General features: G+C 42.3%; 1 protein-coding gene across 1 annotated transcript in view; it reads right to left on the bottom strand.

Annotated features, from left to right (window-relative positions):
• Positions 1 to 25383, bottom strand: part of LOC132407357 (sodium/hydrogen exchanger 9-like) — a 543724-nt gene that overhangs the window by 326191 nt on the left and 192150 nt on the right. The window contains exon 8 of the mRNA XM_059993730.1: positions 23343 to 23448. Within this exon, the coding sequence (XP_059849713.1) occupies positions 23343 to 23448 (106 nt within the window). The remainder of the gene's footprint in view (positions 1 to 23342; positions 23449 to 25383) is intronic.

Below are 25383 nucleotides of genomic sequence, written 5' to 3'. Positions count from 1 at the left end.
CCCTTGCACTGTACTGTAGTAAATTTACCTATTGCACTGTACTGCTGCAAAAAAAAAATCATGGCATATGTGTGTGGTGATAAACCTGATTCTGATATGGGTCTCTGTTGTGCACTGAGAGTGGGAAGGGGGCAGGGAGAGGGCAGTCACAGTTGGGAAAATGGGAAGGGAGGGGGGAGGGAGCAGAAGGCCCAGAGAGACATTTTGTAATGGTCAATGAGTCAATCGTTTGGAGTCAAATGACCTTGTCTGGTGTCTGCACATGTGCCATCCCTCCCCTGCCCCAGCACTCCTCCTCTGCCACCTGTTCCTCACCCCTCCTGTGGCATTTCACCCCAGCGTTCCCAACATCCTTCGCTCCCACCAGATTTACAAATTTGCTCTTCACTCCATGCTGACTAATACAGGACTGAGCAAAAGTCTTATGAATCCTAGCTTGTGCTAGGGCTTCATCATAGCATTGTGTCAGTGTCGTTCTATTCTTGAAACCTTGACATTGTAAATTGCCCAGAGCAAAGAAGAGGAAAGTGAAGAGAATAAAATGGGATAGGTTTAGAATTAATGTGCATGTGTGGAAGGACCGGTTTCCATGTTACAAGATGCTATGAATGATAAGACTGCGGCAGCCAGTTATTGTTGAAAGGATTTGAGTTAGTCCCAATTCGTGGAGCTGAAATTCATTTTTGCAGGAATACAATATGGATGACAAGCAGATCTGTTCCCTGTTATATACTCTGAAGGTGCTGCCAAAGTAAATAAAGCAGACTGTATATTATTTAACAGAATCTCTACAGTCTGTACACTCTCAGCCATAGTTACATTTTGCCTCTTCTGTAGCTTACTCAACGTAATACAGTGCTTTCCCTTACAGAGATGGGTCACCATTGTCAATGAACAGAAACACGTCCTTATGAAGCCAAAGTAAAGGAGCTGCTGGAACCCCAAAGCAAATAGTAAGTATACTCAGCAGGTCGGGAAGCACCTGAGGAGGGAAAGACAAGAGTAAATATTTCATGTTGATGACATTCCACTGGACCTCAGGGAAGCCGGACAGAAAAACAAGTTTTAAGATGGCATGCATGTTGGGTGATTAGGTTGTTGGGGTTTAGCCTAATAACCTAACTCCTGAATAGTCAGGGGAACAGACAAGAGATTCTGTGGATGTGAATGGGACACCCAACTGGTATGTTGCCTCCCAGGTGCCAGGGTCAGGGTTGTTTTGGATTGCATCCAGAGCATTTTGGAGGGGGAGGCAGAGCAGCCTGATGTCTTCGTACTTTTTGGTACCAATGGCAGAGAAAGAAAAAGCAAAGAGGTCCCAAGAAGAGAATTTAGAGAGCTAGGTAGAAAGCTGAGAAGCAGGCCCTCTAGAGTAGTAACTTCTGGATTGCTGCCTGTGCCGCACGTCAGTGAGGGTAGAAACAGGATGATTTAGCAGATTAATGTGTGGCTAAGAAGCTGGTGCAGGGGCAGGGCTTCCGGTTCTTGGATCATTCGGATCTCTTCTGGGGGAGGTTTGACCTATACAAAAGTGATGGGTTGCACCTGAACCCAAGGGGGACCAGTATTTGTTAGAGCTGTTGGGGAGGGTTTAAACTAGTTTAGCAGAGGGGTGGGAATCTGAGCGAAGGGACTCAGGATAGAATAGATGGAACAAAAGGAAAGATAGCATGCAGTCAGACTGTCTGGAAGGGCAGGCAGATGATAGGACAAAATTGCAGCCAGCAGTGTGAGTATCAGTGCATTAGGGATGCAGAATCGAAAAGGGTAGCAATTACAGTACTCAAAGTGTTATATCTCAATGCATGGAGTATAAGAAATAGGGTGGATGACCTTGTTGCGCTATTACAGATCGTCAGGTATGATGCTGTGGACATTACTGAATCGTGGCTGAAAGGTAGTTGTGTTTGGGTGCTGAATGTCCAAGGTTATACGTTGTATCGGAGGAATAGGAAGGTAGACAGAAGGGGTGGTGTGGCTCTGCTGGTAAAGAATGGAATCAAATCAGTAGAAAGATGTGACATAGGATCGGAAGATGTCAAATTCTTATGGGTTGAGTTAAGAAACTGCAAGGTTAAAAGGACCCTGATGGCAGTTATATGCAGGCCACCCAACAGTAGTTGGGATGTGGACCACAGATTGCAATAGGAAACAGGAAAGGCGAATCAAAAAGGCAATATTATGATAGTCATCAGAGATTTGAACATGCAGGTTGATTGGGAAAATCAGGTTCATAATGAATCTCAAGAGAGTGAGTTTGTTGAATACCTACGAGATGGCCTTTTAGATCAGCGTGTCATTGAGCCCACTGGGGATCAGCTAAATTGGATTGGATGTCATGTAATGAACAGGTGATTAGGTGATTGGGAAGCTTAAAGTAAAAGAGCCGTTAGGAGGCAGTGATCACAATATGATTGAGTTCAACTTAAAATCTGATAGGGTGAAAGTCCAATGTAGCAGTATTTCAGCGGAGTAAAGGAAATTACACTGGTATGAGGAGGGAATTGGCCGAAGTGAATTGGAAGGAGCTGCTGGCAGGGATGTCAGCAGACTTCCTGGGAAAAAGATGAAGATGTAGGACTCATGTATTCCAAAAAGAAAGAAATACTCAAATGGCAAAATAGTACAACCATGGCTGACAAGGGAAGTCAAAGCTATTGTACAGGCAAAAGAGAGGGCAAACAACAGAACAAAAATTATCTGGAAGTTAGAGAATTAGGAAGCTTTTAAAACCTACACGGAACAACTAAAAGAATCATTAGGAGGAAAAAGATGAAATATGAAAGCAAGCTAGCAAACAATATCAGAGTGGAGAGTAAAAGTTTCTTTCAATTATGTAAAATATAAAAGACAGATAAGAATGGATATACATCTGCTAGAAAATGAGGCCAGAGAAATAACCACAGGGGACAAGAGATGACAAATGAACTAAGTGAGCATTTTGCATCAGTCCCCACTGTTGGAAGACACTACTAGTGTGCCAGATGAAGGATGCGAAGGAAGAGAAGCAAGTGCAGCTACAGAGAAAAGCTGCTCAGAAAGCTGAAAGACCTAAGGGTACATAAGTCAACCAGACCAGATGAACTGTGCCCTAGAGTTCTGAAAGAGGTAATACCAGAGATTGTGCTGCATTGAAAATTATCTTTCAAAAATAATTGGACTCTGGCATGGTGCCAGAGGACTGGAAAATTACAAATGTCAGTCCACTCTTTTAGAAAGTAGGAAGGCAACAGAAAGGAAATTATAGACCAGTTAGCCAGACCTCAATAGTTGGGAAGATGTTGTAGTCAATTATTAAGGATGAGGTTACGGAGTACTTGGTGAGACAAGACAAAATGGGTCAAAGTCAGCATGGTTTCCTTTAGGGAAAATCTTGCCTGAAAAACCTGTTGGAATCCTTTGAGGAAATGTCAAGCAAGGATAGATAAAGGGGATGCAGTGGACGTTGTATATTGGAGTTTCAGAAGGCCTTTGACAAGATGTCACACATGAGGCTGCTGACCAAGTTAAGAGTCCATGGTTTTACAGGAAAGTTATGAACATGGTTAGAGCATTGGCTAATTGGTGGGAGGCAGAGTGGGAATAAAAGGATCCTTTTCTGGTTGCCTGCCAGTGACTAGTGGAGTTCTGCAGGAGTCAGTGCTGGACCGCTTCTTTTTATGCAGTATATCAATGATTTAGGTGATGGAATGGATGGCCTTGTTGCTAAATTTGCAGATGATATGAAGATAGGTAGAGAGACAGGTAGTGTTGAGGAAACAGGAAGGCTGCAGAAAGTCTTAGACCAATTCGGAGAATGGGCAGGAAAGTGGCAAATGAAATACAATGTTGGAAAATGCATGGTCATGCACTTTGGAAGTAGAAATAAATATGCAGACTATTTTCTAAACAGGGAGAAAAATCCAAAAATCTGAAATGTTACGTGACTTGGACATCCTTGTGCAGAACACCCTGAAGGTTATCTTGAAGGTTGAGTCGGTGCTGAGGAAGGCAAATGTCATGTTAGCATTCATTTCAAGAGATCTAGAACACAAGATCAGGGATGTTATGTTGAGGTTTTATAAGGCACTGGTGAGGCCTCACCTTGAGTATTTTGAACAATTTTGGGCTCCTCAACTAAGAAAAAATACGCTGGCATTGGAAAGGGCACACAGGACGTTCACAGGGATGATTCTGGGAATTAAAGGATTATCATACGAGGAATGTTCGATGGCTCTGGGTCTGTACTCACTGGAATTCAGAAGGATGGGGGAGGGGGGTGGATTTCACTGAAACATTTTGAATGTTGAAAGCCCTAGACAGAGTAGATGTGGAAAGGATGTTTCCCCATGGTGGGGGAGCTTAGGACAAGAGGGCACTGCCCCAAGATAAGAGGGGCGTCCATTTAAAACAATGAAGCAGATTCATTTCTTTAGCTAGAAGGTGGAGAATTTGTAGAATTTGTTACCACAGGCAGCTGTGGGGGCCAGGTCATTGGGTGTATTTAAGGCAGAGATTGATAGGTTCTTGATTGGCTGTGGCATCAACGGATACGGGGAGAAGGCTGGGGAGTGGGGCTGAGGAAGGGAAAAAAGGATCAGTTATGATTGAATCACGGAGCAGACTCGATGGGTCAAATGGCCCAATTCTGCTACTATGTCTTATGGTTTTATGGTCTTAATTCCACTTCCCATTCCCAGTCTATGGCCATCTCTACCTTTGCGATGAGAACACACTCAGGTTGGAGGAGCAAATGTTATATGCTGTCTGGGCAGCCTCCAACCTGTTAGCATGAACATCAATCTCTCGAACTTCCAGTAATGCTCCCCATCACTCACCATTCCCATTCCCTTTTCCCTCTCTCACCTTATCTCATTACCTGCCCATCACCTCCCTCTGGTGCTCCTCCCCCTTTTCTTTCTCCCATGGCGTTCTGTCCTCTCCTATCAGAGTCCTCCTTCTCCAGCCCTGTATCCCTTTCAACAATCAACTTCCCAGCTCTTCATTTCACCCCTCCCCTACCTCTCTGTTTTATATCTCATCTTGTGTTTCTTCCTCCCCTCCCCCACTTCCTAAAATTTTAAATCTACTCATCTTTTTTTCTCCAGTCCTGCTGAAGGGTCTTAGCCTGAAATGTTGACTGTACTTTTTTTTCCATAGGTGCTGTCTGGCCTGCTGAGTTCCTCCGGCATTTTGTGTGTGTTGCTCTTAGCTTAGTCAGTCAGGAGTACCCAAGATCAAAGATCTGGTTGTGGACTTCAGTGGAGGGAACAAAGGAGAGCACGCCAGTCCTCACTGAGAAATCAGTGGTGCAATGGGTAAGCAGCTTCAAGTTCCTGGGTACCAATTTCTTGGAGGAATGATTCTGGGCTTAACACATTGAAGAACGCCGGAAACTCTAATAGTTAGGAGTTTGAGAAGATTTGTCCCCAAAGACACTTAGAAATTTCTGCAGATGTACAGTGAAGAACATTCTGAAAGGTTGTCTTGTGTGAAGACTCCAATAGAAAAGGTCGCAAGATGCTGCAGAGAGATTTTTTACTCAGCCTGCACCATCAAGGATATTTACAAGAGGTGGCATCAATTAGTAAGCACCATTCAGGACCTGTTGCCTTCTTTTTATTACTATTAGGAAGAAGGTACAGGAGCCTGAATACCCACACTAAATGATTCAGAAACAGCTTACACTCTGCCGTTCGGATTTATGAATGATCCATGAATCCATGAACACCATCTTGTTATTCGTTTTTTTGGCCCTATTTAGAATTGTGTAATTTTTATATCTTGGCACTGTACTGCTGCTGCAAAACAGCAAATTTCATTTGATATAAATCAGTGACAATAAATATGATTTTGATGCCCAAGAAAAACGTGGCAACCTCCCTCAATGACCATCGTCCAGTAGCACTTACATCCACTCTGATGAAGTGCTTTGAGAGTTTGGTGATGAAACATATCAACTCCTGCCATAGAAGTGACTTGGATCCATTCCAATTTTCCAACCAGCACAACAGGTCTACAGCATGTGCTACTTCACTGGCTCTTCACTCAGCCCTGGAACATTTGGACAGCAAGGATGCATACATCAGGATGCTCTTTATTGACTACAACTTGGCATTCAATACCATCGTGTTATGATCCGGTCCGGAGCCTGCACTCCGAGTCTTGATCTTGTCCGTGGACTCCGGGTCTTGTAGCCGTTCCTCCTTTCACCCTTAAGCCCAAATAGGATCATCTTGACTTAAGGAGGTGCACCTGAGACCTAACAGCTTGCAGGTGTATATAAGGGGCTCTGGGACTGAGTCTAGTTGGGGGGTGTCCTGTTTGGATTGCCTTGTTTGTGCTGCTTGTCTGGCTACCCTGTTTTGACCCTGGCTAGGAGTACACACTGTTAATCATCTAGTTCTGTAAGTCTGTTCTTGTAGTCACCCTGGACTGAGCTCTGTTCTGATCCCTTGCCTCTGTGGGTAAGCAGGCTGGACTGCTGTTGCCCAGTGGGAGGACTCTGACCCTTTCCTACCCCTCTTCTGATGGGTTGTGCCCTGCAACCTGCCCAGGTGCTCTGTGTCTTGCCCAGGTCCCTGTGTTCCAGCCTGGGAGGCAGCCCTGCCCAGGAGCTATGCGTTCTGCCCTGAGGACTCTGACCCTTTCCTACCCCTTGCTTCTGATGGGTTGCGGCCCTGCATCCTGCCCAGGTGTCCTGTGTCTTGCCTGGGCCCCTGTGTTCCTGCCTGGGAGGCCAGGTCCTGCCCAGAAGTAATGTGGCCTGCCCAGGGGGCTGTCCTCCCAGCATTCCTTGTCCCATAGACCCACCCTTTAGCCTAGCCAAGGTCCTGCCTTCACCATGAACTCTCTGAATCCCAGGATCACCTTTGCATGCCACGGTCTCCCCCATCTTGTTCTATCCTTTAGTTGTTCCTGTCCTGCCCCTAGTACTTCAGTGCCTGTGTCCTGCATTTGGGTCCAGTCTCCATGTCCCCTTGTGACACATTGTCCTCTCAAACTAATTAAGTAAGCTTCTAGAGCTAGGGCTGAATACCTCCTTGTGCAATTGGCTCCTCGATTTCCTCACTTGCAGTTCAGAGTGGGACAACATCTCCTCGACAATCTCCATCAGCACAGGAGCACCACAAGGATGTGCTGAGCTACCTGCTCTATCTGCTTTGTACTTAAGAGTGTGAGGCTTAAGCACAGCTTCAATGCAATACGTACAGTGCCTAAAAGAAGTATTCCCCCTGAAAGATTTCATGTTTTATAACATTGAATCTCAGTGGATTTAATATGGCTTTTTTGACACTGCTCAACAGAAAAAGACTATTTTGTGTCAAAGTGAAAGCAGATCTCTATAAAGGTATCTAAATTAATTACAAATATAAAACTCAAAATAATTGAGTACATAAGTGTCCACTCTTTAATATTACACACAAAATTATCACTAATGCAGCCAATTGGTTTTAGAAGTCACATAATTAGTTAAATGTAGATAACCTGTGTCAAGTCAAGGTGTTTCAATTGATTGTAGTAAAAATACACCTGTATCTGTAAGGCTCAACTGCTGTTGAGTCAGTATCCTGGCAAAAAATTACACAATGAAGTCAAAAGAACACTCCAAGCCACTCTGTAAAAAGGTTATTGAAAAGCACAAGTCAGGAGATAGATACAAGAAATTTTCCAAGTCACTGAATACCCCTTGGAGTACAGTTAAGTCAAACATCAAGAAATGGAAAGAATGTGGCACAGCTGTAAATCTACCTAGAGCAGGTTGTCCTCAAAAACTGAGTGACTGTGTAAGAAGGGGACTAGTGAGGGAGGCCACCAAGAGACCTATGACAACTCTGGTTACAAGTTTCAGTGGCTGAGATGGGAGAGACTACGCTTACAACAACTGTTGCCCGGTGTTTCACCAGTCACAGCTTTATGACAGAGTGGCAAACAGAAAGGTCACATGAAATCTCCGCTAGAGTTTGCCAGAAGGCCTATGGGAGACTTGGAAGTCAGCTGGAAGAAGGTTCTGCGGTCTGATAAAACTAAAGTTGAGCTTTTTGGCCATCAGACTAAAGACTAGGTTTGACATAAGCTAAACTCCACAGATCATCAAAATCATGCCATCCCTACCGTGAAGCATGGTGGTGGCTGCATCATGCTGTGGGGATGCTTCACTGCAGCAGGCCCTAGAAGGATTGTGAAGGTAGAGGATAAAATGAGTGCAGCAAAATGACAGGGAAATCCTGGAGGAAAACCTGGTCAAGAGAACTGTGACTTGGGAGAAGATTTGTTTTCCAGCAAGACAATAACCCCAAGCATAAAGCCAAAGCTACAATAAAGTTAATGTTCTGGAGTGGCCAAGTCACAGTCCAGACCTCAATCCAACTGAGAATTTGTGGCTGAACGTGAAAAGGGCTGTCCACTCACAATCCCCATGCAATCTGGCAGAGCTTGAGCAATTTTGTGAAGAAGAACGGGGAAAAATTGCAGTGTCTAGATGCACAAAGCTGATAGAGTCCTATCCACAGAGACTGGAGGCTGTAATTGCCACCAAAGATGCATCTATTAAATACTGACTTGAAGGGGGTGTAACCATGCAATCAATTATCTTGTGTTTATAATTATAATAAATTTAGACCAATTTGTAAAAATTTGTTTCACTTTGACATTAAAGAGTCTTTTCTGATGATGAGTGGGATAAAAACCAAATTAAATCCAGTCTGATTCAATGTTGTAAAACAATAAAACAGGAAAAATTCAAAAGGGGGGGGAAATACTTTTTATCAGCACTCTAAGTTTGCTTACAACACCACTGTCATTGGCTGAATCAATGCTTTTGACAAATCACCATTTAGGAGGGAGATTGAAAATCTTGCCAAATGGTGCCACAACAACAAGCTCTTACTCCTCAAGGCCAAGGAACTGATTATTGACTTCAGGAGGAGGTCCATGAGCCAGTCCTCTTCAGGGCATCAGAGCTGGAGAAGGTCATCAATTTTAAATTCCTCTATGTTATAATTTCAGAGGATCTGTCCTGGGCCCACCATGCAAGTACAATTACGAAGAAAGCACAGCAGTGCCTCTACTTCCTTTGAAGTTTGTTAAGAGTTGGCATGGCATCTAAAATTTTGACAAACTTCTATAGTTGTGTGGTGGAAGGTTTACTGACTGGTTGCATCACAAACTGGCATGGAGATACCAATGTCCTTGAATGGAAGAGCCTACAAAAAGTAGTGGTTACAGCCCAGGTCATCGTGGGTAAAACCCTCCCCACCATTGAACACATCTCCTTTGAGCGCTGTCACAGGAAAGCATCATCCATCATCAAAGATCCTCACCACCCAGGCCATGCTCTCATCTCACTGCTGCCATCAAGGAGAAGGTACATCAGCCCTAGGACTTGCACCACCAGGTTCAAGAGCAGTTATTATCCCTCAACCATCGTGCTCTTGAATCACAGAAGGATAACTTCACTCGCCTCATCACTGAACTGTTCCCACAACCGACGGACTTGCTTTATCTCATGTTCTCGATATTTATTGCTTAATTACTTATTGTTTTCTTTTCTCTTTTGTACTTGCATGGTTTGTTGTCTTTTGCACATTGGTTGTTTGCCTGTTTCTTTCATTAGTTCTATTAATCTTGGATTTACTGTGGTTGGGTACGTTGACATATATGTACTTTGATAATTAATTTACTTTGAATTTGGATTTGGATTTTGTCCTTGAAGTTTGGTATCCTGGAGAAGGGGTGCTGCCCCTTGAGTTCAGATTGAACTTTTTGGAAGGGTACAGAAATCAAGGTCAGAGTGAGGGTGAGACACAGAATTGAAATGAAAATATACGGTCACAGTAGAAAATAATGAAAGCTTCCTAAGTTATAGGATCCCATCCTACAAAATTTCTTCTTTGCAACTGATGTGTATAAAACACTTGAGAAACACATTTTTACAAACATTATATAAATGTATGTTTATGTATTGTGCTTATTGGGAAATAAGGCTAACAAAATTAAATTAAACATGCAGACTTCAATGATTTGATGTCATATTAATGATTACATGTCTTAAAATTTCTAATAGTCCTCAGCAGTAATTTTGTAATTTAAATGTGTTATGTGAAACGTGGTTGCCTATTAAAGCTTTAACTAAACAATTAACTCCAACAGTGCCAGTCATATTGTAACCCTTTGTCTGAAACCCAAACTAGGATGAAAAGTGTTTCAGTCACATTCATCACAACAGTTAAGTGTGGTCAGAGGGTTAAAACAATGCATTCAATATAAAGCATTGATATTCCAACTGGCAATTCACAAAACTGTGAAACTAAAGCTGAAGGAAAAGATCTTAAAACATAAATTAGGATATGTGACTAGAACCTTGACTGCTACTCTGATGGGATAATTGCAAAGCCCATTGGGTCAAAATAAACTACTGCTCACTCAGTGATAGACAACTAATTATTTCTGAAACGTAGGTCTACTCTGCAAACACCACTCGTTAGGCAATCTATTTAACAGCTTATTCTAAAATTCGATGCAGCAGATTCCCTAAATACCTAAGCGTAAAAGCCGCAGAATTTCTCTAATTGTGTGTGACTTAATGTAGAGCAGAGACAGCTGCTTGCTATGAAGCAGAGTGACCTCGTCTGGTCACGAGTCTGCAGAAGAATGACAGAAATAAGGAAACACCTTGTTTTTTTTCAGTTATTTACACATAATTCTTTGAAGTGTTTTCTGTCAGAAAAGCTTTCACAGAAATAAAATAGGCACAGCAAGAACAGTAAAGAGATTCTCTCCAGGTTTATATTAAATGAGGAGTAAAATTCTTCATCAAGGTGAAATGAGTTTCACACAACAGAAAATTGTCTTCTCAAAGTAGCTGCTAGAATAATGAAGATTTAATAGCATTGCTACAAAATAGTGACAGGTTTCAAATTGTCTATTTCATCTTTCAAGACTCCCAATTTCTAAATCTAACAACCAACTATATTACTGCCAAGTTAAATTTTAATAGAAACATAAATTTTAAGTTAATAAGAGACTTAATTTCCTTTGCGTTAGAATGAACATTTATTTTTTATAGATTTAAGCAGATTGTTTTTGCTTACTAATTTAACAACGATGCTACATTGCGGTTTCATTTTGTTGAGGTAATTCTTTCATTCGATTTAGCAGGAAATGGAAGCAGATTTCTTCTGAAACTCAAGCGTGCAGTTCTGAAACGTGTGATTCATGTGAATTTGTTAATGGAAATGTAGCCTAGCAGCTACTCATGTTTAGACTTTGGTAATGATCTTATTCTATTCTAGCAGTTACTTACTTGGTGTAATCTTTGAAGTACTTGTTAATTCAGCTGTGGAATTTGCAATATTTCTGATGAAGAACAGCTTAAATTTTAGTCTACAATTGCAGCATGGTACAGTTAGTGCCAACATGACTCACATTATTTCGGCTGCTCAACATGTAGTTTCCTCAATTCAAAGGAACCAACCAATAGACCAAATGTATAACATATGACCAAGAATACATCCATTATGCGATTAAATTGGCAAAGGGAAACTAGTTTCAAAGTAGTCATGGGTTTATCTGAGCTGTCATTACAAGCAGGCAAGGCAAAAATGGCTCAGGTGAAACCCACTCTCACAATAGTTAATTTGCCACAAGAGTGTGAATACATCATATGAGGAGTGAAGCATGCACTCCAACCTGGGTGTGTCAGAAATTAGTTAAAGAAGGACATCAAATCAAGTAACATTTAGAAGCCAAATTGCAAGTCATAAACACAAGAGATTCTGCAAATCCAGAGTACACACAAAATGCTGGAGGAACTCAGCAGGTCAGGCAGCATCTACAGCAAGTGATAAAGAGTTGACGTTTTGATCCGAGGCCCTTCATCAGGACTGGAAAGGAAGGAGGAAGAAGCCAGAATCATTGCAAATCATTTTCTTTGTCCCAACCAAGAGATGAAAAGGTGATCCACTGTCATTGGCATTTGCAGGAGTAACTAGCAAGTTGGCTTGTCAAATCTGGTGACTGCAGTAATGAAGGCAGTACATCAACCAATAAATTGGGAGTAGATTAACTCATCCTGCACAAAAATCAATCTGCAGGACCATCTTAAATAGGAGACATGGGGTGGGGCAGGTTTGGTATGATAGACCAGCAAACAGCGCTGATGATTAAGTTTAGTGCAGGAGAGGATATAAGCATTCGAAGTCTGGGTGATGTGATGTCTATAGAGCATGGAAGGCCAATCATGAAAGGAAAGAGGAAAACCTGAAAGTAACACCTGATTTCAACAATGGATTGGCAAACTTAAATGATGGGTGGCCAACACTGTAAACAGCCTTCTCTACTGTCTGAGCACAAGAAACAACCGTACAAAGTCAGTTTTTCTTTTCCTTGTCAACCAGTCACAACTGTTGTCCTTGTATGCACCGAATTTGAACACTACCTCATCAGCAATCACCCTTGCTTCTTCCTGCATGGACTTTCACCATGCAAATCTAAGCTCACCTCACTGATGACTTCTTAGTTGAATCTCTTCATTCGGATTTCAAGTTGACTATTGAATCTCACCATTATACGTACAACATCCGTTTTGACTATGCTTATTCAAAGGTTCATTTTATTGTCAAAGTATGCATGTACAACACAACTCTGATATCTGTCTACTCTAGATAGCCATTAAATTCAGGTGCTGATGAAAGGAAAGACATCAGCTCCCTTAGGTTTCAAAGTTCAAGTTATATTTATTATCAAAGTATGTACAGTACCTGCAACCTTGAGACTCATCTCCTTATAGGCAGCTACAAAACTACAAAACTCCATTGAACTCTTTTTAAAAAAATTGTCAAACACCCAATGTGTAAAAAATAGAACAAATTGTGCAAACAATAGAAGTAAGCAAATAACATTCAGAACTAAAGTTCACAAAAATGAGTCCACAGCCACTCAGCTGGTCATCACTGCAGCCACTTCAAGAGGCCGTCACTCGCAGACCACAGCCTCAGTTCAGCGTGGAGACAAGTAAACCACATAGAGCAGTGAGCTGAGCCAGCTGGTCCCTCACCTCCGAACCTGACACCCCGATCTTTTCAATCTGGACCGGCACTTGAATCGTCCAAACCTTGGGTAACTCTCTGCTCTCAGACCCAGGTTCCATTTCTTTTACAACACACAAAATGCTGGAAACACTCAGCAGGCCAGGCAGCATCTATGGAAGAGAGTAAACAGCACACTTGTTCTGCTTGCAAGGATAAGTCCCTGTATATTGGTGAGACCTGACGTAGATTGGGAGACCGCTTCGCGAGCACCTACACTCCATCCGTCAGAAAAAAGCAGGATCTCCCAGTGGCCAACCATGTTAATTCCACTTCCCATTCTGACATGTCAATCCATGGCCTTCTTTACTGTTGTGATGAGGCCACACTCAGGTTGGATGAACAACGCCTTATGTTCCCTCTGGGAAGACTCCAACTTGATGGCACAAACGTCAATTTCTCAAACTTCCAGTAATTTCCCCCCCTACACCATTCCTCATTCCCATTTCCCTCTCTCACCTCATCTCCTTACCTGCCCATCATCTTCCTCTGGTGTTTCTCCCCCTTCCCTTTCTTCCATGGCCTTCTGTCCCCTCTTATCATGTTCCCGCTTCTCCAGCCCTTTATCTCATTCACCATTCAACTTCCCAGCTCTCTCCTGGTGTCACCTATCACCTACTACCTTGTATTTCTTCCTCCCCTCCCCCCTCCACCTTCTTTCTTTGACCTCATCTTTTTAACGCACAGGATCGGAAATAGCTGCAGAGGGTTATAAACTCAACAAGCTCAATCATGGACACTAGCTTCCTCACTATCATGGACATTTTCAAAAGGTGATGCCTCAAGAAGGTGGCACCTATAAGGACCCTTACCATCCACAATATGCCACCTTCATATCACTTCCATCGAGGAGGAGGTACACGGACCTGAAGACACACACTATATGGTTCAGAGCTTCTTCATCTGAATGGACAATGAACCCTTGAACACTACTTCATGATTTACCCTGTTTTCACAATACTTACCTATTTTTTATTTCCTATTGTAACCTTGAGTATCTTTTTATGTATTGCACTGTACTGCAGCCACAAAACAACACATTTCACGGCATGTGTCAGTGATAAAATAATCAAATTTTGCTTCACAACTAAGCTCTGCATCCAAATCCTTCATTTTCTCTCCTTTGCTGATGTCTTTGACTAAGCTTCAAACTTGCATGAGTACAAAATCCTCAAGTTCACTCCTGATGCCAACCATAAAAAGATAAACTTCACTGTAATCCACCATATTTACTTTACAGATCTTCTGTCTCAATACTCGTCTATGTTCAATCCAATTGGTTAATTCTCATTTTCTATATAGTTTATCAATTGGACACCACGGTAGCGTGGCAGTTTAATGCAAAGCTATTACTACTCAGGGCATTCTGGAGTTCAGAGTTCAATTCCGGCACCATCTCTAAGGAGTGTGTATGTCCTCTGCGTGGATTTTCTCCAGGTTCCCCACAGTCTAAAGGCACATGGGGTAGGTAAATTGTCCCGTGATTAGGTTAGGGTTAATTGTGTTTCAGGGGTTGCTGAAGTATATAAATGTTTAAGTGTGTGAAAAAAATATATACACATATTTTATATATACACACACACACACATACACACAACTAACTAACTGCTTACTATGATTACTGTTGACTATAATATACACATGATGGTTTAACGTGTCTCTACTGGTTATACAAAGTATTATTCTGGAAGCTTCCTTGTTCTGCATTAAGTGACTAAGTGTTTTTTTTTCATTGGTTAATTTGGACTGCAGTACTAAATAAGTACTTTCTAATTGTTTAATTATTATCTATAGATTTGAATGGAATTTTTCTTATCTGTAGGTATAAAATAGCTAAACACAAAACAGCACCATCTTAATTTTCTCTAATCTTAGCTCTTCCTTTCACTGAATGTTTTAATTTCTTTTTGTTCTATCAACTCTTAATAAAACTTGTTGTGAAGCAACAAGTTTTGTGCCTCTTTCCTGACTTACAGAAAAAACTTGGATTTAAACATCTGAATCCATCATCTACAAAATCTTTCTTTTAGTGTATTTTCTGCACACTTTAATCTTCTTTACAAACTTAAATGGAAATTCTCCCACTGAAACTTACTGCCCTTACTACTGGTGCAGCTGGTCAGGACTGTGTGTTTGTCAGTTGCTCTGCGGGGAACTAACAAAGACAATAGTGATTCCTAAATGTTGCTACTTATCCAAACATTTTACTGTAAAACAAATATAGCTTTTTAGATGAAAGGCAAATAAGCTTAATTTATGGCTTTTAGAGGCTTGATTCTGAGAAACCATTCTTTAAATGTAGTCAGAATCACGGGTTAAAAAAACCAGATGTGGCAACTTCAACATTAACTGTCAATCAAAAGAAAGCAGCACACCAGTGCTAAACGAGAGAACCAATGTCTCACAACATCAGATAGCTGACCGGACCTTCTGGGCCCACTGTGTCAAGTTTGCACGTACTCTGTGAACATGTGGGTTTCTTTCAGATACTTTGGTTTTTTCCCACTTTGCAGTCCACGCAATTTGGTGGTTGATTGGTCAATGTCAAGTGCCCTCAGTTTGTAGGTGAGTGGTAAAATTTGGGGAGAGTTGTTGAGTATGTGTAAGTGTAAATGGGTGCTTGATGGTTAGTGTGGATTCAGTGGACCGAAGAGTTTGCTTCTCCAGTTTCAAGTTCAAATTTAATTGTCATTCGACCATACACAAAAGTAATGAAACAGCGTTCCTTTGGGGCACAGGAGCAAAACAGAGAGCTAACAGTCACACATAGCACAAGACCATATAGCACACATAATTATGACAACAATAAAACATACAGTCATAAATGAAACATTAATATACCCCATGGCCTGTAGATTGATGGTCCATAGGATGATTGTCCTGGAGCCACATTCCTGCAAGAACAAGTACGCACCAGTTCCTCGTCATGCACCAGTGCAGCTGCGGATGAAAGTAATCCAGCTCGTCTGTCCAGGAGTGAACACTGGAGGGCAGCACTGACAGGAGCCAGACCACAATACAACCCGGAAACCTGCTGAGCCACACTGCCTCTGGCATCTCCTCCCCTGCAGCAGACAAGCCTGCGGCAGGAGGCCCTGGCCCACACAACAACCAGGACTGAGCAGCCATCCTAGCCAATGAACTAATGAAGTAGACTTGCAGTATTCTACATTACATATCTTTGGGTTTAAGATGGCAGTGGTGAATCTCAGCGAGTTCTGGCTGGTGGCCAATGAAACAAAGAAAACAATTAAATATTTTGTCAATCACTCTTTTTCTGGTCAACGATCATTGCAAATAATAGCCTGCAACTTCCCTTTGGGCTTGGAGGCAATTCAGTGAAGCAGAACTGAAGCAAGGCGAGGCAGTGGGCCCATCGCCAGGAGTGGGGAAGACCTGAGGCTCGATCAGTTTAAGTGCCGGGCCAAATCGAAAAGGTTGAGTGCAGGCCAAATCGAGGCAGCAGGGACCAGGCCCCAGAACATATCAAAGCGACAAAACCCGATGTTTAGACACCAATTTATGCGCCAGGCCAAATAAGAGAGGTTGGGCCAGGCCCCAGAGTGTGTCGAAGCAACAAAGCCTGATGTTTGGGTGACAAGGCATCACGCTATGGGGATGAGGGCCAGGTCAGTTCCGTGAAGTTGACTCGGCTCTCTGCTGATCTCAGGGTCTGTGGACGGACTCTCTTTGTAGACAGTTCAGAACACTATTTGCTTGTGTTTATTGTTTGCATGATTTGGTTTTTTTCTTCCTCTGCATGTTGGAAGTTCGACAGTCTTGTTTTTTAAAAAATAGGTCCTTTTGGGGGTTTCTTTGTTTTGTGCCTACCTGTAAGGAGGTGAATCTCAAGCTTGTATAATGTATACATACTTCGATAATAAATGTACCTTGAACTTTGTACCAATGTCCAACAGGTCTTGCGGTCACAAGAGAAAAGCTCAGGACAATTACTTGCGTCGTTTGCTAGGCAGCACACCGCCTCCGACACCTCTCTCCTTGGGTCACTGAAGTAGGCAACAGGGTTCACAACAAGTCCAGCTTCACTGCTATCAAACAACTCACTGGTGCGGGAGGCCTGCAGAACTTGATGTTCTTAATATCCAGCGGGGTCTTACAGTCACATAAAGTTCACCTCTGTTTGGAGCCGGAGAGGCCACTGCGACTGAGCGCATCGCCATCTTACGGGACATCTCTGAGTCTAATACATTCAGTTTGTGCCACGGATGGAGTGCTGCACCGAAGAAGGGGATGCTACCCGTGGAATGAGATTTCAAACAGGTCAAGACAATCAGCAAGTCAGAGATCTATGGCAGGGAATAAACAGCTGACCTTTCAGGCGAAGCCCATTCATCAGGACTGGGAAGGAAGGGGGAGAAAGGCAGAATATGAAGGTGGGGGGGGTTGGGAAGGAGTACAAGCTGGCAGGTGATAGGTGAGAGCAGGTGAGGCGGGGGGGATGAAATAAGAAGCTGGGAGGGGGATTTCTGTTCAATGCTTTCCCCCAACCATCATTCCTAAAACAGGTTATCACTCCTTCCCTATCAGTCATACCTTGGACCGAGGAAATTGGATGCCTACTTTTCCATATTAGATTAGATTAGGTTCAACTTTATTGTCATTGTGCCGAGTACAGATACAAAGCCAATGAAATGCAGTTAGCATCCAACCAGAAATGCAAAGAATAATGTTATTTACAAAATAACTGCAAATAAAAAGCACGTGCTACAGCACACAAATATAAAAGTACTGAGACAGTACAATATGGATGCAATACTGCTTAGCGCTGTGATGTGAGGTTCAGCAGGGTCCCAGCCTCAGGGAAGAAGCTCTTCCTGTGCCTGCTGGTGTGGAAGCGGAGGCTCCTGAAGTGCCTACCGGATGGGAGGAGAGTAAAAAGTCCATGGTTAGGGTGAGATGCATCCTTGATAATGCATTTCACCCTGCCCAGGCAGCGTTTATGGTACATGTTCTTAATGGTGGGCAATTGGGTGCCGATAATCTGCTGGGCAGTTTTCACCACCCGCTGGAGTGCTTTGCGGTCTGATACGTGACAATTGTCATACCACACTGAGATGCAGTTGGTGAGTATGCTCCCAATGGTACAGCGTAAAAAGTCCGGTAAAAGCGGTAAAAGTCCGTCAGTATCCTGGGACAGAGGTGAACTTTCTTGATGATCCGCAGGAAATAAAGCCACTATTGCACCTTTTTGATCAGGATGGAGGAGTTCAGGGACCAGGTGAGATCATCGGAAATCTGGACACCAAGGAATTTGAAGCTTGATACACGCTCCACTACAGCTCCGTTGATGTAGATGGGGATGTGTGGCTCCCAGCATGCCTGAAGTCCACAATAATCTCCTTGGTCTTCTGGGTGTTAAGGGCCAGATTGCTATTGGCACAACACACGGCCAGTGTATCACAAAAGTGTCTACAGATCCACATAGAAGTATTCAGCCTCCAACCCTTTAATTTCTATTTGTGAATCACATGCTCCTTTTTTCAGAGTACAGCCCCAAAAAACAGAGAAAATTGTAAAGCAGGAAAAACTTGAAATTCAAAAATTGAAATGTTGGCAGTTCAAAAGTATTCATCCCCCTTTTCTCAGTATGGAGTTGAACCACCTCTTGCAGCTATTGCAGCCAACAGACTTTTAGGATAAGTCTCTATTAGCTATGCACAATGTGATTAAGCAAGGTTTGCCCATTCCTTCTTGCAAATAGTTGGGGAGACACAGTGGACAGCAATCTTGAAGTTTTGCCAGAGATGTTCAATCGGGTTAAGGTCAGGACTCTGGCAGGGTCACCCAGGGACATCAATTCTCTTCATCTGAAACCACTCCATGATTGCTCTGGCAGTGTGCTTTGGGTTGTTGTCCTGCTGAAAGACGAACTTCCTCCACAGCTTAAGCTTTCAGGCAGGGGATAGCAGGTTTTTATCCAGGATTTCTCTGTATTCAGCAGCATTCATCTTTCCATCAATCCTGACCCGATTTCCAGTCCCTGCTGCTGAAAAGCATCACCAAAGCATGATGTTACCTCCACCATACCTTACAGTAGAGATGGTGTCATTTTGTTGATGTGCAGTACAGCAGAACAAAGGTAGGGTGTTCCCATGAAACCTTTCTTAAGCTGAAATGGCGTAAAGCAAAGGACCATTAATTTATATGGGAAAAATTTTCATAAAAGCGAAAATCCTCTTTGTAATGCCAAAACAGGTTACTAATGTTGGTCTTACGTAAAAGCAAAGTGGCGTAAAGCGAACATTCGTAAAGCGGGGGACGCCTGTATTAGATTTATGCTGCACGTACCATTTAGTGTTGAGGCCAACCTTTCCACTTCAGTCTCATCTGACCACAAGACCTTCTTCCACATCTTTAAAGTATCTTCTAAGTTAGTGGTCACCAATCTTTTTAAGCCCAAGATCCCCTACCTCGGCCTTAGTGAAAGGCAAGATTGACCCCAAATCGATTAGTCACACACATGCGCACCGGGGCAGAAAGACTGTAAGTAAAACCCTGCAACCCAGAAGCAGAAATAATGTATGTACACCAGAGGTCACCACCCTTTTTTTGCATTATGGGCAGGTTTAATATTGACAATATTCTTGCGGACCAGCCAACGGGGGGTGGGGGTGGTGGGTGGGTTGTTAAACATGACCGGAATACAGTGATACTCGAAGCAGGTTCCTTATGTCCAGTCTATTCCGCAATTTAATTTTCATGGCTCTCAGCATTTAGCTTCTGTTCCGCACTGCTCATGTTTTTTCCACTGAAAAAACTCAACGTGTTTGTCTTTAAGTGCAGGGTGCTTGGACTCAAGGTGCCGAAGCAGTTTTGAGTGCTTCATTGCCTTATTAGACAACCTCCCGCCCGCCCGCCACCAGACGCCTTGGCCAGGTGCGGCTGTTCCCATACCAGGGCCGCTGCGGTCGCAGTCCGGAGAGAGCGACTGACCGAGCGAGGAGTGCGACAGGGCACGTGCCCGCCCTCCTTGTAGGTAGGTAGGATCTATCGGCCGACAAAAGTTTGGCTCGAGGGATGACTTTCAGTAGATCATAGCGAGTTAGCTGCTCTGCTACTTACGAAACCCTAAGCCCGAATTAGGTCATCTGCAAATATTTTAGCACTGGGTTCCCCACGAACATTCGGTGTGGTAGACAGGTTAAGGGGCAGATCCATCTGTCCGCGCTCCAGGCCAGTAGCATCGGCACTTCTCGCCGGCTGCCTGAGGAGGCAGGTTACCCGAAGCCAACCAGTGATCCCTGGCGCGAGGGTATCACTGTGTTTAGGTGACTGATGGCCTCACCTGCGTTCAAGTTCAAGTGGGCATGACAGGGAATGAGGAAAAGTGCAGTTGACTCATATCGTTTCATATCACCAAATCGTTTCCTCGCGGCCCAGTGGTTGGGGACCACTGAAGTACACTGTGTAGTGCGTGGTGGGGGAGCCACACACGTGCGCATTGGGCAGAAAGAGCGGAACTAAAATCCAGCAACCCGGAAACAATCTCAACAGTATTTGTGTACTTATTTTTATTTTTTTTTTCGGGATCTACTAGGAAAGTCTCAAAGATCGACCAGTCGATTGTGATCGATGGGTTGGTGACCACTATTCTAAGTGATGCTTTACAAAGCTAAAGTTTTTTTTTAGTCAGGGCTTATTCCTTGCCACTGCTTCATAAAAATCCTTTTAGTGCAAGAGAGTCATGAACTTCATCTCCAGTTGCAGCCACTGATTTCCGCAGCTCACTCAGAAAGACTTTCCACGTCACAATAGCCTCTCTTACAAGTGCCATTCTTCTCCAAGACCAAGGTTGAGATGGGTGGCCTGACCTAGGCAGTGTGACTGTGGTTTCATGTTTTTCTCCACTTTTTCACAATGGACCGCACAGAGCTCCGACATATGTTCGGTGCTTTTGAGACAGTTTTGTACCATTCCCCAGATTTGTGCTTCTCTATTATTGTTCCCCTGCCTTGTCTTGAATGCTCTTTTGTCTTCATTTTGTCAGCTGAAAATCTATCATACTGTGGGACCTTACGGGGGGGGGGGGGGGGTATTTACAGTATTCTTATGAATTCATTGAAAACAGGTGATCTTCTAATTTACAACATCAACAAACTGGGTGAGTTGGTTGCACCTGAGAAAGGTTAGCATAGCAATTACAAAGGGGATTCATACTTTTTTAGGAAATTGTTGACAGGTTTTGGAATTTTTCTTTTGATTTGACATGATACATTATGTTTTTTTTATATTAGCTCAAAAAAAACTACTTCAATATATGCTAAATTTAGAAAATGAGACAGTAGAATGTGAAAGTAGTTGTGGGGACTGAATACCTTTAGCGAATAGATTACAAAATACTTTGGGATTTTATGATGTTGCAAAGGATTCTGTGTAAAGTATTTTGTTGAAATGGCGATTGACTAGTATTTGACAATTTTTTTAATGTCAAAGTTAAAATTAAATTTTGCCACTACCAAGATCTCATCACTTGGACAGTGAGCTGTTTACTGCACCTGTGCTGCGCACTATATACACTTTCTATTATATTTTGTTAACTTACTTGTGGTAATATTTTGTTTTATATGCTGTGTTTTACCATGAGATCTCAACCTTGAGATCTGATTTCTTGTAGGTGTTTACAACTTAAAAAAATAAATAGAATTTTATGACAAAAAAAAATATATAGACATAGACCAAAATTCAGAAGAAGACAAGTTGTGAGAATAAAAGTAACACTGAGAAAATGGGTTGCAAAGAGTCTTTGAAAGTGAGCCTGTAGGCCATAGTCAGTTCAGAGTAGCCAGTTCAGAAGCCTGAACTCTGATTGACTAAATAATTGGAGTTTTGGTTTGGTTACTTGACTTTATTTTGATTATTTCCAGTTTCAGTTATCTGTAATCTGTCCCCATAGCAATCATACAAAGTTCTGAGACAGAGGAAGTCAACGAAACAGAAGAGTATTTTCATTGTGGTAGAGATGTTGAATGCCTGCTGTATTTGGGGCCTCTCTGAAATGGTAGAGTGGTACAAAATGCCTCAGCAAATCTGGAGCATGATTTATCAACAGAACAATGCAGGGAGGCTGTGACTGCAAGTTATAAGTAAATCACCATACAAAGCTATGATATGCAAAACCTTGGAACCTGATTTATGAGAAACTAAATAGCAAGAGGCATAATTTTGATGGGGTGGCTGGAATCGGATTTAGCAAAAAACTGACATAGAGATGGCAGGTTCTTTAAAACCTGGGATTCAATTTATAATGAATGCATTACGGAATGGGAGAACCAAGATGGTCAGGGTCACAGATTTTTTATTTATGTATTCAATTATATTTTCAAATTATATATTATATTTTCGAACAACACTATGGCAGATGGACTTTGATTATACATATCTACAATGAGAGTCACCTTCACCAATGCTCCTGCAGGCACCATTAAACTGTGAAGCTCTTCATAGTATCATCAGAAGATTACTATTTCCAATGCCAAAAGCATTGCTATTCATTGCTATGTTCAATCATTTCTCATTTATTTCATGCACGTTCATGGAAGTAATGAGATCCTAGACAAAAATCCCACCACTTTGTCTTCCCAGGGGTTAACATGGTAGAGGCTGTTTGGAAATCTCCACTGTGTGGTGAATGGGGTTAGATATTCAGAAACCTCTTTCTGGCTACATTCAGTCATACTTGAGTCTAGACAGGCACTTGCTTGTAAAGAGAAACGGGCACACCTATCACATGTGTGAAATGCTCTTTGGGAAAGGGGTGCTCAAGACTGAAGGCTTCTTAATTAAATACCTCTGCTGAATAGTAGCATTTTAACAGTTCTCCTACTCAAAAAAAGATCTCATTTAAACCGCCATCCAACTGTGCCAATGTCCGCAAATGATTCATTGAGGAACTTACTGAACCTTTGGTCACAATGAACAAGCTTGCACGGGCAAGGACTGAACTTAACTCAATGCCACAAACAACCACAATGTGATTTAACAGCAAAGCAATTAAACAGTTCATGCAAATATAACTTGTAAGAAAGATGTAGGAATGCATTCAGCACACGGTAACTTGGAGCTGTATTAGGAGCCTTAGGCAAAAAGAGGCAGGAAACTTACAAAGGTGTGTGGTCAACACTGAGTACAACTTTTATTCAAGCTTTCCTCAGCATTTGCCTTGATAAAAATCCCCTCTCCATCGAAATTCAGAAATTCAAAGACAATCGTATTTCTGCAAAGACAGGACAAGAGTGCATTCACATTTTCACTTACCCGTCAGTCCACATGCCTCAGCTGAGAGAAACGCACTCCAGGATAGCAAGAAGAAAATCCCAGTCTCCAGCATGGGAAACTCGCAGAGTTTGGTAAATTTGGTTAAGTAATCACAGCACGGGTTAAGGAAAAGAATGATAAAGTAAAATAAGCACCATTTCCTTTTCTCACCAAATTTCTCCCTTTTCCTCCCTTTCCCAGGCATCGTCTCTATCAACTCAGTTATTTCCCATAAACAGCAGACATCCACTGATATTGCACACAAGCAGAATTAGACACCTTAAGCCTTCACTGCACGTCAGTAGACTATCCAAGTGTGAAGGTACTGTAACTTGGACCAGGCCTGTTGCCCATTCAGCTGGATGCAGGAGTAGCAAACAGCACCACTGTCAGACTTACTTACCCGTGTCCTGGGATGGAAGCATGACAAGCTGCGGTGCTTCTACCACTGTCCTTGCCACAAACACACCAAAAGAAAACCATCAGGCATCAAATGTAAGATTTCCTTTCCAAGTTTTGTTTCAGATTTCCAGTATCTGTTTTTTCATCTTTTCAAAATGATGACTTGGTGCCAGGCTTATGTTCTAAGGTCCGAAATTTGAAGGGGATTTGGGAGGTGGGGTTAAAGACATATAATGAAACGGAGACACTTCTGAACAAATGTATTAGAATCACCGGCTTTTTTTTTACCCGTGATTTTCATAATGACCTGGAGACTGAGAAAATTAGTGGAAAAAGTTAAGCATTGACCAAAATATATAGAACACTAACTCAAACTAACTTATTCCTTATCAGCTGTGTGAAGACTACACCATTTACACCATGTTCGCCGCAGTCCTGACAGTCAAGATACAACTTTGAACCTTACTACTTCCTGTCGCTTCTTACCAAACCACTGTCCCATCACTCAACTCCAAAGGAAACTGATGTTTGCCATTGGAATCAATTATTGCTTATAGATGTTCAGCCCAATGACATTGGGGAAAACTCTGAAAGAAACATTTAGTCTGTTCAATTTCATGATCATTTCCATAAAAAATAACTAGTTTGCTTTCAAGTTTAAAATCTCTTCCTCTTCTGAAGCCTCCAGTTGGAGCTGATGCCATCATCCTACCAGGCAACACATTACAGAGAGTTCTCATGTCATGTCTGATGCTTCAGCACTCTACTATCCTTTCAGCCAATGGAACCAGTTTCCTATTTACTTACTGCACCTAAACCCTTATTTTAAGTACTTCATATCAAGTCTTTCTTAACTGTCTCCGCTCTGAGCACTTCATTTTCAGCACTGCAATGGAGTGGAGTGCTTGTCCTCCACCTCTTCCCCCATCTTCTTATTCTGGCTTCTTCCCCCCTCCTTTCCAATCCTGATAAAGGATCTCGGCCCAAAATATTGACTGTTCATTTCCACAGATGTTGCCTGACCTGCTGAGTTCTGCCAGCATTTTGAGTGTGTGTGTGTGTGTGTGTGTGTGTGTGTGTTGCTCTGGATTTCTATCATCTGCAAGATCTCGTGTTCATGTGCAGTTCCCCATAATTTTGTAGGAACTTCCTAAGATGCTCTAAAATAGAATATAGTATCATTCACTAGTTACACCCATATGCTCCTGACTGTTTCACTTCCTTGTTTTCTCATAAATAGAATCGCCTTTCTAATTAGAAAGTACTTCTTCTCAAACAACACTCCAAATACCCGTCTTGTTTCCACATGGACTGTCCTTCGACTTATGTTTTGCATTTGATATCCAGGAATTTTATCTTTTCTTAGCAAATGTCACATTGTTATTCACAAAAAAACTTCTTCCATTCTCACTTTTTATTCTATTCTTTCTCAGTTGACATTCCACGTGTTTAGTTCTCAGCCTCAAGAAACAAAAGGAAAATAAGCTATATGTACACTGTTTAAAACTAGTATAAAGAATTCCATTCTTCAAAAACTGTATTAAAGAACTTTTAAGGTAGACATTCATCCCCAGTCACACACACTAAATGGAAAACATAGCAACCAATGTTCTATTCCTTTGTGAAATCTGATTCAATT

Source organism: Hypanus sabinus, chromosome 2 (genome assembly GCF_030144855.1).
Source record: "Hypanus sabinus isolate sHypSab1 chromosome 2, sHypSab1.hap1, whole genome shotgun sequence".
Lineage (NCBI taxonomy): Eukaryota > Metazoa > Chordata > Chondrichthyes > Myliobatiformes > Dasyatidae > Hypanus > Hypanus sabinus.
Note: the sequence above shows the minus strand (reverse complement) of the source record. Positions and strands in the feature narration are given on the sequence as shown.